The sequence below is a fragment of the Amblyraja radiata genome, chromosome 19 (genome assembly GCF_010909765.2).
Source record: "Amblyraja radiata isolate CabotCenter1 chromosome 19, sAmbRad1.1.pri, whole genome shotgun sequence".
NCBI lineage: Eukaryota > Metazoa > Chordata > Chondrichthyes > Rajiformes > Rajidae > Amblyraja > Amblyraja radiata.
The window spans coordinates 20,757,150-20,772,762 of record NC_045974.1 but is presented as its reverse complement, the minus strand read 5'-3'; the positions used below and the strand labels follow the sequence as shown (position 1 = coordinate 20,772,762).

At 45.7% G+C, this 15,613-nt stretch overlaps 1 protein-coding gene across 1 annotated transcript in view; it reads right to left on the bottom strand.

The window, feature by feature from the left end:
* LOC116983964 (cholinephosphotransferase 1-like) overlaps positions 1-15,613 on the bottom strand; it is a 32,698-nt gene that overhangs the window by 1,048 nt on the left and 16,037 nt on the right. The window contains exons 2-6 of the mRNA XM_033037930.1: positions 12,057-12,204; positions 8,920-9,061; positions 6,888-6,972; positions 2,849-2,980; positions 2,605-2,763 (exon numbers count right to left, since the gene is read on the bottom strand). Coding sequence (XP_032893821.1) covers positions 2,605-2,763; positions 2,849-2,980; positions 6,888-6,972; positions 8,920-9,061; positions 12,057-12,204 — 666 coding nt within the window. The remainder of the gene's footprint in view (positions 1-2,604; positions 2,764-2,848; positions 2,981-6,887; positions 6,973-8,919; positions 9,062-12,056; positions 12,205-15,613) is intronic.

Below are 15,613 nucleotides of genomic sequence, written 5' to 3'. Positions count from 1 at the left end.
CCCCAAAACCCTGCAATGATTTCACCTCCTTCATGTGTTTTTCCAATGGGACATCATCAGCCCCTCAGCACCTGAACCCACAGCTGATTACTCCATCCTCAACACTCCTTCAGATCTTGTGCTAGGAGAGCCGCACTTTCTTTCAATCGAGCCAGCCCTGACACCTTCAGTCCCTTCCCAACAGACAGCCATCAAGCTCATTTTGTACAAAGAACGCAAATCACTAACTGAACTATCCTCTCCCCAACCAGAGAGTAGTCCTGCTCCCGTCTACCTCATTGGAGACCCTCGGACTATCATTAATCAGACTTTAATTCACTTTATTTTGCATTAAACATATTCCCTTTATCCTGTGACTGTGGACAGGTTGATTGTAATCATGTTTTGCTGACTGGATAGCAGGCAACATAATAGCTTTTCACTACCTCAGCACACATCACTATAATAAACCAAACTAAACTAAATCTTGAGTAAAATAAAGTGCTGGAGGAACTCAGCGGGTCACTCAGCATCTGTGGAGGGAATGGACTGGCGACATTTCATGTCTGAAGAAGATTCCTGACATAAAACACTGCCTGTCCATGAAACACTGCCTCCACAGATGCTGAAGAAGGGTTTCGGCCCGAAACGTTACCTATTTCCTTCGCTCCATAGATGCTGCTGCACCCGCTGAGTTTCTCCAGCATTTTTATGTACCTCCACAGAAGCTGCCTGACTTGCTGATTTCCTTCAGCACTTTGTGTATTTCTCTCTGAACAGAACATGACAGATGTCACCGACCTCTGAATGCAGCAGGTATGAATGAACACAAACAAGCCACACACACAAAACAAACCTGATGCTCTTTAGTAGACTCACACATGGAACTATTTGCCAGCTAATAAACATTGATTGGTTTCTGGTCCAAGGTCTTCAGAGGGAGCACCAGCACCAATTAGGATCCATACAAGTAAACTGAAAGAGGCATTCATAGACACATACCACTGCCCCATCACCCCTTTACGCACGGCTCTACAACACAGGAGGCTGAGGGGTTATCTAATAGAGGTTTATAACATCATGAGGGGAACAGATAGGGTGAATGCACAGAGTCTTTTCCCCAGGCCATGTGAATCAAGAACCAGAGGACAAGTTTTAGGTGAGAAGGGAAACTATTTAATAGGAACCGGAAAATATTTAATAGGAACCTGAGGAGCAACTTTCAGATGCATTTCAGATTATTACTGCATTAAAACAAAATTATCAGCAAAGATACTAGAGGAGCTCCTCTAGTATCTTTGATTATCAGTGAACTCACTGCTATTTTGTATGACAAATGCCTTGCCCACAACCACAATAAATTGCAGTTGTAGGTGTAGCCAGTCCATCACACAGAGGAGACTCCCCACCATCGACCCCCTGTACACTTCACGCTGCCTTTGGAAGGCAGCCAATATAATCAAGGACCACTCACACCCAGGTCACTCCCTCACCTCCCCACTCCCGTCAGGCAGAACATTACCATGAATGCATGTACAACTAGGTTCGGGAATAGCTTCTTCCCTGCTGAACAGACAACTGTACGAACCTCTCATAAACCAAGAATGAATTTCCATATCTTCCAACCTACCTCCTTGTACTTTTTTTTATCTGCACTTCCTCTGTAGCTGTTTTTCTCTATTCTGCACTCTGCTTATTTTCTGTTTTGCACTACCTGTTGTGCACATGCATGCTAGATTTGCCTATATAGAACACAAAACAAAATTTTCTTACTGTATCTCAGTTTATGTAACAGTAATAAACCAGACCAAACATTGACCTTGATGTTGATTTCCGCAGTTACGTGGAAAGCACCTGGAGCTGGTTCAGGTATGCAGAGCTGGCCATGCCAGTGGCTGGGATTCAAGGTTAGGATAGCATGATCTCCCTCAAAGGATTGAATCTTCGATAAACCCTCAAGTACATTGCACTCCGAGATTGGCGTTGTGGTGAAGGAGGTCTTCATCGGACAAGGAGTTGAGTATAAAAGTTGGGATGTTATCTTACAGTTGTACAAGATGTTGCAGAAGCCGCACTTGTAGTATTGTTTTCAGTTTTGGTCACCTTGTTATTGGAAAGGCTGAAGAGAAGACATGAGGATTTTGCCAGGGCTCGAGGGCCTGAGCTATAGGGAGTGGTTGGGCAGGCTAGGACTATTCCTTGGAGCGCAGGAGGATGAGGGGTATAAAATCATGAGAGAAATAGAGTAAATGCACACTGTCTTTTTTTCTAAGGTAGGGGAATCAGGTACCAGAAAACATAGATTTAAGGTGAAGGGGCAAAGATTTACTAGGAACATGGCTGGCAACTTTTTCCACACAGAGGATGATGGGTATACAGAACAAGTTGCCAGAAGAAGAGGTAGAGGCAGGTACTTATAACAATATTTGGATAGGTACATGGACAGAAAGGTTCAGAGTCTTATGAGCCAAATGTAGGATACCAGGACATCTTGGTCGGCATGGTTGAGTTGAGTGGAAGGGCCTGTTTCTGTGCTGCATGACTCAATGACAATGCCGAATGATAAGACTTGGTTAAAGTAAAAGGTGAACTGCTGTCATTGAGATGAGTTTGAGATGAACGTACCACCAATTTGTTGGTGACTTTTGAAGTCACGCATCCGAATGCCAGGACATAGAGACAAGGGTGTTCCTCAAACAAATGTGTAGTGGATTTCTTGTAGATCATTGCGGCCATTACCATAACAAGCCCGATGTGCAAGGCTGGCGAGAGAACGCTGGTTCCCTGGGAAAAGGAAGAAGGAAATGTGACAATAAAGATCAGGAGCTAGAGAATGGCAACAACACGAAGATCTGCCATGTTTGCCTACCGCTATTGTGGAGCCATTTTTCCCCATGCCGCCAGTAAAGATGACTTGGAAGTATTTGACACAGGAATAGATAGCGCCAGCGATTATCCCAAACACTGCAAGTATTTTCATCCGTATTCCTAATACTGGAATCTTTGTGGGAAGAAATAAGAGCTGTAACCATGCGTAACAGCAGCAAGAACATCAAAACATCAGTTTGAAGAAGGCTCCCGACCCAAAACGTCACCCATTCATGTTATCCAGATATGTCGCCTACTCCGCTGAGTTACTTCAGCACTTTGTATCTATCTTTGGTATACACCAGCAGTTTCTTTTATTATAAAACATTTGCACTTCTTTTCAGCAAAAAGGATCTGTGAATGTCAGACTCCACCATCTCTCTTTTCACTCTGAACCTTACTCACTCGGAATGATCAGAACACATTCAGAAATTGTGTATTACCTTTCTCTAGCCATCCTGCGTAAAGTTTTATGGGGGATGTCCACATGCAGCGGAATGTAACATAACAAAAAGCAACATAAACTTTGTGTCAACACAACATTGGAATGTACATGGAAATGGAGCACTGTCTTAGCAAGGACACTTGTTATTGTCAAGTGTACCGAGGTACAGTGAAACGCTTTGCATGCTATCCAATCAAATAATAATATACGAGACTAAGTGGGACCCGTTGGGTCCGAGCTTCACATGGGAGGGCTGGTCCCCCAACGCAATATTCCACCTCTCCACCAATTCCAATATTGCTGGCCAGTGGGCAGGTGGGGCTTTCTGGAGCGCTAGCATGGGTGTTGTGGGCTGAAGGGACTGGTTTCAAGGGCTAGTATGGACATTGTGAGCCAAATGAATTCTTGGGCTGGCAGCTCAGTCACTGAGGCCAGGCAGCTCGGTCTCTGAGGCCTGGCAGCTCGGTCTCTGAGGCCTGGCAGCTCGGTCTCTCAGGCCTGGCAGCTCGGTCTCTCAGGCCTGGCAGCTCGGTCTCTCAGGCCTGGCAGCTCGGTCACTCAGGCCTGGCAGCTCGGTCACTCTGGCCTGGCAGCTCGGTCACTCTGGCCTGGCAGCTCGGTCACTCTGGCCTGGCAGCTCGGTCACTCTGGCCTGGCAGCTCGGTCACTCTGGCCTGGCAGCTCGGTCACTCAGGCCTGGCAGCTCGGTCACTCAGGCCTGGCAGCTCGGTCACTCAGGCCTGGCAGCTCGGTCACTCAGGCCTGGCAGCTCGGTCACTCAGGCCTGGCAGCTCGGTCACTCAGGCCTGGCAGCTCGGTCACTCAGGCCTGGCAGCTCGGTCACTCAGGCCTGGCAGCTCGGTCACTCGGGCCTGGCGGGCTGGCAGCTCAGTAACTCAGGCCTGGCGGGCTGGCAGCTGAGAAACTGCCAGAAATTCTGCCGAAAACAGGTGACAGACTCTGTGAGAGAAGGGGGAGGAGGGTGGACAATCAATTTTAGACATTTTCATCTTTTTTTACAGATCACAGCAATGAAGGAGGAAAGTCTATCCTTGCGTGGATCTCTGGAGCACTGGTATGGGTGTTGTGTGCTGAAGGGACTGGTTTTCAGAGGGCTAGCATGGACATTGTGGACTGAATGGATTCTTGGACATGCAGTTCAGTGAGTCATGGCTGGTGGGCTGGCCGTTCACCAAGTCATGCCTGGTGGGCTGGCACTTCAGTCACTTACAGCTGGTGGGCTGGCAGTTCACTTACTCATGGCTGGTGGGCTGGCAATGCAGTCACTCACAGCTGGTGTGGTGGCAGTTCACTCAGTCACCCCTCCTCCCTTCACCCCCCCACTCTGCTCCTTGCCATTCCCCTCCCCCCACACGCATTCAGTCCATCTTCCCTCAACCTCCCCCCATGCACTCTTAGTGGCTCTCCAAAAGCGCAGCCATTCCCGCCTATTAGTTTCCCATTGTGATGAAGAACACGCAGGCATTGCAAGTGGAAATAGGATTTTTTAAAGTTTAAAATGTGAATGACTTAAAATATAACAACAATTTAAATGTTAAAGATGAGATTTATTAAGTTCTTTCTTGTTGTTTCTCTTGTGTTCTGCTGCTCACTGCCTCTTGATGTCTCTGCTGTTGATTAAAAAAAAGACAATTTTAATATAGAGAGATTGAGCGGGCTAATTTTAACAAAGAAAATCTGAGAATTTACCTCAAAAGTCATCATTCAGTGCAGGCCTGCAAATCCAATCTCACAGCACTCGAAGCGTAGTGCAGGCCACAAATCCAATCTCACAGCACTCCAAGCAGAGTGCAGGCAGCAAATCCAATCTCACTGCATAGTAAGCAGAGTGCAGGCAGCAAGTCCAACCTCATAGCAAGCAGAGTGCAGGCAACAAGTCCAACCACACAGCACTCCAAACAGAGTGCAGGCCAGCAAATCCAATTATACAGCATTTCAAGCAGAATGCACACACATGCACTCACTCACTCATTCAGGAACAGCTTCTTCCTGATAGCCATCAGGCTATTAAACATAGCGAATAAGCTCTGAACTACAAATGACTATATTATTTGTACTATTTGTTATTTATTGAACACACATACACCCTCCACCTCACACTCACCCTCCACCTCACACACACACACCCTCCATCTCACACACACACCCTCCATCTCTCACACACACACCACGACACACACACCATGTATACGGTAGTAAACATTTTTGAACACTCAAACGGCTCAGCGCGGCTTCTCCACTATGGGCCTTCCGCAGTCAGCAACACTTTCCGCATTCAGCACGACCTCTGAACTCACCGGAAATTACGCGTTATTCAGCGCGTCCTGTCCGCTACCACACGGAATGAGCGGGACTTCTGCAGTAAACAGTCTGATCTTTCAAACCACATTTTCATTTTCAAGCCGACCAAATTTTCAAACCACATTTTCATTTTCAAACCAACCACATTTTCATTTTCCAACCAACCATGTTTTCAAACCAACCACATTTTCAAACCACCCACATTTTTAATTTCAAACTTCATTTACAAACCACATTTTCATTTTCAAACCAACCCCATTCAAACCACATTTTCATTTTTCAACCAACCATTTTCAAACCAACCACAACCACATTTTCCAACCAACGACAACCACATTTTCCAACCAACCACATTTTCATTTATAAACTTCATTTTCAAACCACATTTTAATTTTCAAACCTCATTTTCATTTTCAAACCAACCACATTTTCATTTTCAAACTTCATTATCAAACCACATTTTCAAACCACATTAAGGGCACTCACAGGTCATTAGACACCGTAGGCACATAAAACCACACTCACAGTTTAGTAGACATTCAGAGTTCAGTTGATTCACAGCTCAGACTGAGAGTCGTGACCTCTCGCTCGTCATTTCGCAGCAGAAGAGCCATGTCCAGACTTCCGGGTTTTATAGCTCCTCCCCTCACCTCCCAGAAGGGGCGTGGCCTTCATTGCGGCGATTGACAGGAGAGATAATCTCAACAATTTTTAAACACAAATAACTCTTTTATTTTTCATCGATGGGAAAAATCCTCTGCACCTGATGAGCGGAATGGGACTCTGAGTAGGTTAGCCAAAAATCACAGCCATAAGTGGTAGCGTTTTTTCTAAAATCAATATACAGCGCAAACAGAAAGTGGTCAAGTTTAGACTTTTAATTATAGAGATATACATACAATGAAGTCAAACTCAAATAGTCGATAGAACAAAGGAGGTTCCAGAGTCGAGAATATAGTACTCAGCATTGCAGCCCTGTGTTATCAGACTACTGGAACGTTTGTGTATTGCCCTAGTGTAATACTTAAGTATGATCGTGCCTATGTAAAGTAAGATTTTTACTGAACTGAATGCAAAAAAGGATGATTCGATTCACCTCTGCCCAATTGTGGACATTGGACTTTGTCTCCGGAACTGGTGCGCTACACCTCTACATAAATGATTTGGCCCAGGCCTGAGAGATAAATACAAGTGCTTTTCTCTCCACTTTTGCTTCACACAGTACCCACGTCAGTAAATCAGACTGTCAGCGTTACTTTATCGAATAACTCACCACGTTGTCCCACAGTGTTGCTCCTCCAATGGCAGACAAGAAAAAGATGAGCATTACGCAGATTTGAACTTCAGTTACATCAACTCTAATCGGACAGAGAGACCAGTTGGTTAATCAAGAATTTACTTGAATAAAGCGCAGTACGAGACTTACACGGTAAATGGCGGGGCCCTGGGAGTGTCTTGTCCAGAGTAGGTAAATCAAGGACAGAGGAGATAGGTTTAAGGTGAAGGGGAAAAGATATAATAGGAATCTGAGGGGTAACTTTTTCACACAAAGGGTGGTGGGTGTATGGAACAAGCTGCCAGAGGAGGTAGTTGAAGCAGGGACTATTCCAACATTTAAGAAAGAGTTAGACAGGTACATGGATAGGACAGATTTTGATGGAAATGGACCAAACGCGGGCAGGTGGGTCTAGTGTAGCTGGGACACGTTGGCCGGTGTGGGCAAGTTGGGCTGAAGGGCCTGTTTCCAGACTGTATCACTCTATGACTTTTTATTATACTGTTTGGCCTGCTTGGCTTTGTCTGTCAGCGGAGTGAGTATAAGAGTCATGATGCAATTGTACAAGTCATTGATGAGACCACACTTGGGGTATACTTGGCTCAGTTTAGTTTATTTGAGAGATACAGCATGGAAACAGGCCCTTCAGCCCACCGTGTCCACGTCGACCAAAAATCACATGAACACTTTTATATCCTACATCCCCAGGATAATTTACATAAGCCGATTAACCTACAAACCTGCAAGAGGTTTGGAGTGTGGGAGGAAACTGGAGCATGCGAAGAAAACCCACGCAATCACAAGGAGGATGTACAAACTCCGCACAGACTGCACCCGAGGTCAGGATTGAACCCGGGTCTCTGGTGCTGTAAAGCAGCAACTCTACTGCTGCGCTCCTGTATCACCTCACGAGACCTGGGTGTGCAGGTACATGGTTCCCTGAAAGTGCCACACAGGTAGAAAGGGCAATAAAGACTGTGTTTGGCACGCTAGCCTTCATCGGTCGGGATGGAATTGCACATGTTGTTGGTGAGACCACACGTGCAGTACTGGGCTCAGTGGAGAACACACGTGTAGTACTGTGATCAGTTCTGGTCGCTCGGATAGAGAAAGGCAGCCAATATCAAAGACTCACACCACCTTGGCCATGCTGTAATCTCGCTGCTACCATCTCAAAGGTGGTACAGGAGCCTGAAAACACTGATCATCAGGTTCAACAGGAGCTTCTAGCCTATAACCATTAGGTTCTTGAACCACCCTGTATAACACAAACCTTAACCCTACCTGAACCATCACAGATACTTGTACTAGGTTGTACTATGAAGAAATAATCACCTGGTATAATTTCTTGTATTATTGCTTATTGCGTATTTATTCCATTGTTCTGATGTATCTGACAATTAAACACTCTTGACTCTTGCCGTTCCCTGCATTATTACAGCTCGGGTTTTACGGTGGCAACCTAACACATCATTATTCTACCACCTGTAGTGGCAGAGTCTAGGACCAGAGGACACAGCTCAGAATAAAATAACATACTGTTAGAATGGAGATGAGGGGGAATTTATTTAGTCAGAGGATGGTGAATCTGCGGAATTCATTGCCATAGACGGCTGTAGAGGCCAAGTCATCGGGTATTTTTAAAGCAGAGATTGACATTCTTGATTAGAAAGGGTGTCAAAGGTTACGGGGAGAAGAAGGAGAATGAGGATGGGAGGGGAAAAGTGATCAACCGTGATCAAATGGCGGAGCAGACTCGATGGGCCTAATTCTACTCCTATGTAAGGAGCCTACTGATCATATGCCAACAACTGGGCAACTGATGAGAGGTACAAGTTCAAATCCCACCGTACCATTACGCTAAAGATCAATTCAAAGCCAAGCTCTGAACTTGGATCAGATATTAGTATGTTAGTGGTTTACATTCTTGGTCTCCACACCACCCTCCATACATCTCCCACACCAGAGAATAATTCTCCTAGCTAGACTCTATTTTGAGGTTTGTGTTGAATGAAGCAAGCAAACTTACTTTCCAAACCGCATGAAGCCCAAGACATATACTTGCCAGTGGGCGCAGTAGAAGACGAACAGCCCGATAAAGCAGGAGAAGAACATCAGGTCAGAATCGGTTCCCAAGCGAATGGCCAGACAGGTGCTCAAACCGACCACAACTAGAGAGGAAAAACAAGGGCGGGAAGAGATTTATAAACCACGTGAAGCAGCAGCATTCGGAATGGTCAACGTTTGCAGGGAACGCCATCTTTAGGGAGATCAGAAACAAACGCTGCCCCAGTTCTGATCTGTGTTCTCCAACACTCAGCACTAAGACACATGTGTCAACACCTCAGCCTCACATTCATTTGAATTATTACACTCCATCTCTCCCTTTGGGCCAGTGCATCAAGATTACGTTGTAATTGCAGATATACCACCAATTTTAGTGTCATCAACAAACCTATTAACTACATTCACATCAAACCATTAATATAAATGATGTACAAAGGTGAATGAACCCAGTACTGATCCCTGTGAGACACCACTGGTTGCATCCCTTCAGTCTGAATAAACCAACCCTCTATCACCAGAACTCTGTCTCCTACAATTCTGTATCCAATCGTCCACTTTGATCTGGATCCCATGTAATCTATCCTTTTATACCAGCCTATCATGCAGAACTTTATAGATAGAGTGGAAATAGGCCTTTTGGCCCATCGGGTTTGCGCCGACCAGTGACCACCCCTTACACCAGCACTATCCTGCACACGAGGGATAATTTTATGATTACCAAATTACCAAAGCCAATTATCCGACCTACCTGTAGGTCTTGGAGTGTGGGAGTAAACCAGGGCATCGGAGAAAACCCAGTCACAGGGAGAATGTACAAACTCCATACAGATAGCACCCGCAGTCAGGATCAAACCCTGGTCTTTGGCGCAGTAAGGCAGCAATTCTATTACTGCATCATTGTGCAGCCCACAGAACATTTTGAAAGGCCTTGCTCAGGTCGATCTAGACAATAGGTGCAGAAGGAGGCCATTCGGCCCTTCGAGCCAGCACCACCATTCAATATAATCATGGCTGATTATCCCCAATCAGTGCACCGTTCCTGCCTTTTCCCTATATCCCCTGACTCCACTATTTTTAAGAGCCCTATCTAGCTCTCTCTTGAAAGCATCCAGAGAACCTGCCTCCACCGCCCTCTGAGGCAGAGAATTCCACAGACTCACCACTCTCTGTGAGAAAAAGGGTTTCCTCGTCTCTGTTCTAAATGGCTTACTCCTTATTCTTAAACTGTGGCCCCTGGTTTGGACTCCCCCAACATCGGGAACATGTTTCCGGCCTCTAGCGTGTCCAAACCCGTGACAATGTCTACTGCACCACCATCATCAATCTTCTTGGTCACCTCTTTAAAAAGATTTAATCAAATTCATGAGACACTATTTCCCATGCACAAAACCCTGTTGACTATCCTAATCAATGCTTGCCTTTTCAAATTCACATACATCCTGCTTCTCAGAATGCCCTCCACTAATGATAGGTTCACTGGCCTGCCATTTTCAGGCTTTTCCTGGAGGTTTTTCTTGAAGAGAGGCCACCCTCTGACCTTCTGGTACCTAATTGAAGATACATATATCCCTCCCAGTGGCCTTGCAATTTCTTCCCTAGCTGCCACAATGACTTAAGGGCCTGTCCCACTTGGCTATCTTTCGAGCGCCATTTACGCGACCTGCTAGCGTGTGGGTAGCGCGTGATGGGCGCATGGAGTGGTGTGGAGGAGTGTGGACTTAGTCCTGAACAAAATCTTCGCTCGCCACCGGCCTGTCGCGTAACTGACGGCCAAAGTGGGATAGGCCCAAGACCGTGGCGCGGCGCAACGTCTCACATCCTACAGCAGCAGAAGCAGGCAAACGATCGTCGAACTCGGCCTGGGGCTCACGGCCGTTGCAGATCCCGATCCGCCCCCACTCCTACTCCCAGAGCGGGGCCAAGGAGATTGAGGATAGACACAAAATGTTGGAGTAACTCAGCGGGACCGGCAGCATCTCTGGAGAGAAGCAATGGGTGACGTTTCAGGTCAAGCCATCTTTCAGACTGAAGAAGAATCTCGACCCGAAACATCACCCATTCCTTCTCTCCAGAGATGCTCCCGGTCCCACTGAGTTACTCCTGCATTTTGTGTCTATCTGCAAATGACGTCACGCGCTCCAGACGGTTGTACGGACGCATGATGACGCGCACGACTCTCGCGGGAACGTCGTGTGTCAGTCACTACCGGCCTGTCGTGTAAATGACGGCCCAAGTGGGACAGGCCCTTTAGGATACACTTGATTGGGTCCCAGGGAGTTATCTACCTCAACGTGTTTGAAGCTCTCCAGCACCTTTCCTCCATGATGCAGTTGGAATCTCGAGTAGATTAGCTGGTAGCCTGGTGTATATAACAAGAGGAATGCACCACCTCCCCATCGACCCCATAGCTCATCCCATCATCCAACCTGTGGCAGAAGTTACAGGTCACACAGTGGTCCCATTATCTAGCTCTGAATCCAAGGAACCAGAGGGGCACTTAGGTCACCTCCAATCTGAGAACCTGCCTGAGTTGAAGATAATAGTCATACAGCCCGGAAACTGGCTCTCTATGCCGACCAAGATGCCCAACGAAGCTAGTCCCATTTACGTGCTTTTGGATCATATGAATCTAACACTTTCCTACCCATGTACCCTGTTATAGTACCTGCCTCAAACTTCCTCTGGCAGCTCATTCCATACACCCCCCACCCTCTGTGTGAAAATGTTGCCCCCTATGTTATTAAATCTTTCCCCTTTCACCTTAAACTTCTGTCATCTAGTTCTTGATTTCCCTACACTGGGTAAAAGACTGTGCATTCATCTTATAATGAGGTGTTTACCATAAACTATTCTGCCTTTAAATTGGATGGATTTAGAAACAATTCAGTTCATAGTTTGCATTCTTTGTAACTTGCGTCAGTATATTCTACACGCTGCATTGGTGCATGGCTTGATGGGTACTCATGTACAGTATGATTTGACTGCATAGCATGCAATATTTTTCATTTAATCACAGTACACGAGACAATAATAAACCAAGACCAATATTGCTGGTAGTCATTGTGCACCAAACAGAACATGTTCCTTCAGTCCACATACCTGTAGAAAAAGAATCACAACCATGGTCAAACAGTTCCACAAGTGGAGTGCAAGTGTTGGTCTTTCGAGCCTGCTTCCCATCAAGGGCATCCAACGTCTGGTAGATAAATAATCCGAGACCGCACAGCACATACACATACCCCGGTGCCTGCAAAGGAGGGAGAGTAACAGGTCATAGACTGAGTGGCCTGCATTAACTTAAACTCCCTTAAACCTAACTGGGGAGAAGGCAGGAGAATGGGGTTGTGACGGAATCAGCCATGATTGAGTGGCAGAGTAAACTTAATGAGACTAATGGCCCATTGCTATTAATGCAAGAGACTACTTAGTACTATGCTTAGTCTGACCCATGACCTGCTAAACAGGGCTGAGGATGGATCTGATATAACTTTATGGGAATTCCACAGATTCACCACCCTCTGACCAAAGAAATTCCCCCTCGTTTCCTTTCTAATGGTATGTCATTTTATTCTGAGGTTGTGCCCTCGGGTTCTGGACTCTCCCATTAGTGGAAACATCCTCTCCACAAGTCAGATAGCATCTGTGGTGAGGGAAACAAATTAATGTTTCAACTCAAAGATGCCTTGTCAGAACTTTCCCAGTTCGAACGAGAACTTGGGGAAACGTGGAGAAAAGTACCAAGTAATCATTAGTTGACCATGGGTCAGTGGTTCTAAAAGATTTCAGCCCAGTACAACCCACTCCATCTTCAATTAATATTCTTACATAGGTGATATATTTCTTCAACATCCGTGCCCTCTTTGATAAGACTCTGAAGAGCTAGAAGATGAACTTTGTTCCTGTTATCATAAAAAAGGAGCTCTAAAAATAAGAAGGGTTTCGGCCCGAAACGTCGCCTATTTCCTTCGCTTCATAGATGCTGCTGCACCCGCTGAGTTTCCCCAGCAATTTTGTGTACCTTCTAAAAATAAGATATTAGTTTGCAAATGCAAAGGACTCCTGTGGCACAGTCCCTGTAAAGGAAAATAGGCAAGACTGTACAAGCTGTTTTTCACAATCTTTTCCATGTGAACTCGTTAGCTACCATACAGCATCACTTGCAGGAAGACCAGGAGATTCAGAGAGTAAATTCCAGAGATGAGGCATAGTCAGAAATCCCATCAGTTTACACAAAGAGCAGAGATTGTAAGTAAACAGATCTGCAAGTGCTGTCGGGTTGGAGGAGATTGTTAAGCCAAGAGACGGACAAGGGGACAGAGGGATATAAGATGAGGGAGAATAGAAGTGGCACAGTTGCGCAACAGTAGAGTTGTTGCCTTACAGTGCCACACACCCAGGTTCGATTCTGATTATTGGTGCTGTCTGTATGGAATTTGTACGTTCTCCTTGTGACCATGTGGGGATTCTCCGGGTGCTCCGGTTTCCTTCTACACTCCAAAGACGTATAAGTTTGTAAGTTAACTGACTTCGGTAAGTTGTAAAAATTGTCCCCAGTGTGTTGGATAGTGCCAGAGTACGGGTTGATCTCTGGTCGGCGCGGACTCGGTGGGCCGAAGGGCCTGTTTCCGCGTGTATCTCCAAAGTCTGAAAGTCTAAAGAAGCGAGACACAAGAGACTGTAAATGCTGGATTCTTGAGAAATGATCAAAGTGCTGGAGTAACTCAATGGGTCAGATCATCTGTGGAGGGAAATGGATTGGCAACGTCTCAGGTTGGGACACTTCAGACCCGCTGAGACCCTACAGCACTTTGTTTTTTGAGGGAGAATACAAACTGGTGGAGGCTGGTGAACAGATTTTGGTGCAAGCTCTGTTACAGAGCAGCATTTATGGATGAGCTGCTCCTGGAGGTACCGAGGTCTAAGCGGAAGCTCAGAGGGGATAGAGCCTTCTCTGTTGCTGCTCCGACATTATGGAACACTCTGCCGTTGCACATCAGACAGGCCCCCTCACTGTCCATCTTCAAAACCAGTCTTAAAACCCTTTTCTATTCCTTGGCTTTTGACTCTGCATGAGACTTTGCATGAGACTTTGCTCCTGTTTTAGTGTTTTTAATGTTTTTATTGTCATGTAATAAAAACATTTTTGTTCATGCTTAGTCATGTACAGCACTTTGTTGCAACAGTGGTTGTTTTTAAAGTGCTCTATAAATAAAGTTATTATTATATTATGAGTTCTAGCTCACAGAGTATGGAAGCCAGTGAGCAGAGCACTGGACTCATTAAGGCCCAGGGTATAAAAAAGGCAGTTGCACAAAACCTGAAAAACCTGATAAATAAAACTATAAACTAGAGCTATAACATTTTTGCACAGGGACAGACATACACAGCTTGATAAATCATCATACGTGACATGTGTCCAATGTAAAAGGAAACAATTCATTTAAATTCCCTAATCTCGACACCACAGCCTAAACCAATGTTTAATCATCCTGCATTGCCCTATCTTGGTTGTGGTTACTGATTGAGATAATCAGCATTCTGCTGCTTACTGTGCAACACAAACTGGTTTATATCCATGCCCAAATTGATTTGTATTTCTCAGAAGTCATCGCCTTTTAAATTCAGTTAAAGTTTGAGGAAGAACACGTCATCTTTTGGGAGCTGGTTGGCTGCATCATGCACAAACAAGTTAAACCGACATAGATAATAACCAATGCTCTCTTTGGAAGGGTCACTGGTGATATTTATGGCTCCTACCCTTCCAGTGTAGATACAACTTTTGGACAAAACTTGGAATCTTCTATCATAGCAACTCGGTCTGGAAATAATTTAGTTTAGTGATGCAACATGGAAACAGACCCTTCGAATCCACACGGACCATCGATCATCTGTTCACAGTAGTTCTATGTTATCCTACTTTCTCATGCACTCCCTTCACGCAAAGGGCAATTTACAGAGGATAATTAACCTGCAAACCCGCATGTATTTGGGATGTGGGAGAAAACAAATGGAGCACGGAAACCTATGCGGCCAGAGGGAGAACAGGCAAACCAAACCGACAGCATCCGAGGTCAGGATTGAACCTGGGTGTGAGACAGCCACTCTATCCACTGCACCTCTGTGCCATCCAGCTTGGGAAACAACATCTTACCTTCTGTCTGAGCATCTTTCAGCCTCTAGCACTCAATATTGAACCACCCAATTTCAGATAATTAACTCTTTATGTATTAGAAAGGGCATTTCTGCTGATAATCTTTTTTGCTATTTTACCAAAGGGAGCTGAGGGAATGCTCTGTGTTCTGTTTCACAGAGACATGGTTCACCCCCAGCTCCCCAGGCTCAGCAGTCCAGCCTGAAGGTTTCTCCATCCACCGCATGGACCGTACACAGGTATCTGGAAAAAGGAGAGGGGGCGTCTGCCTCATGGTCAACTCTGCATGGTGCTCAGACATGGCAGTTCAGTCTAATTCCTGCTCTCCGCACCTGGAACACCTGGCAGTGAAGTGCCGCCCCTTCTACCTACCGAGGGAATTCACCTCCATCATCCTGACCGCGGTCTACATCCACCCCAGACAGAGGCGTTTACCACCATAGCCGGAGACTTCAACAAAGCCAACCTGAAGAAATCGCTCCCTAACCAACATGTCTCCTGCAGC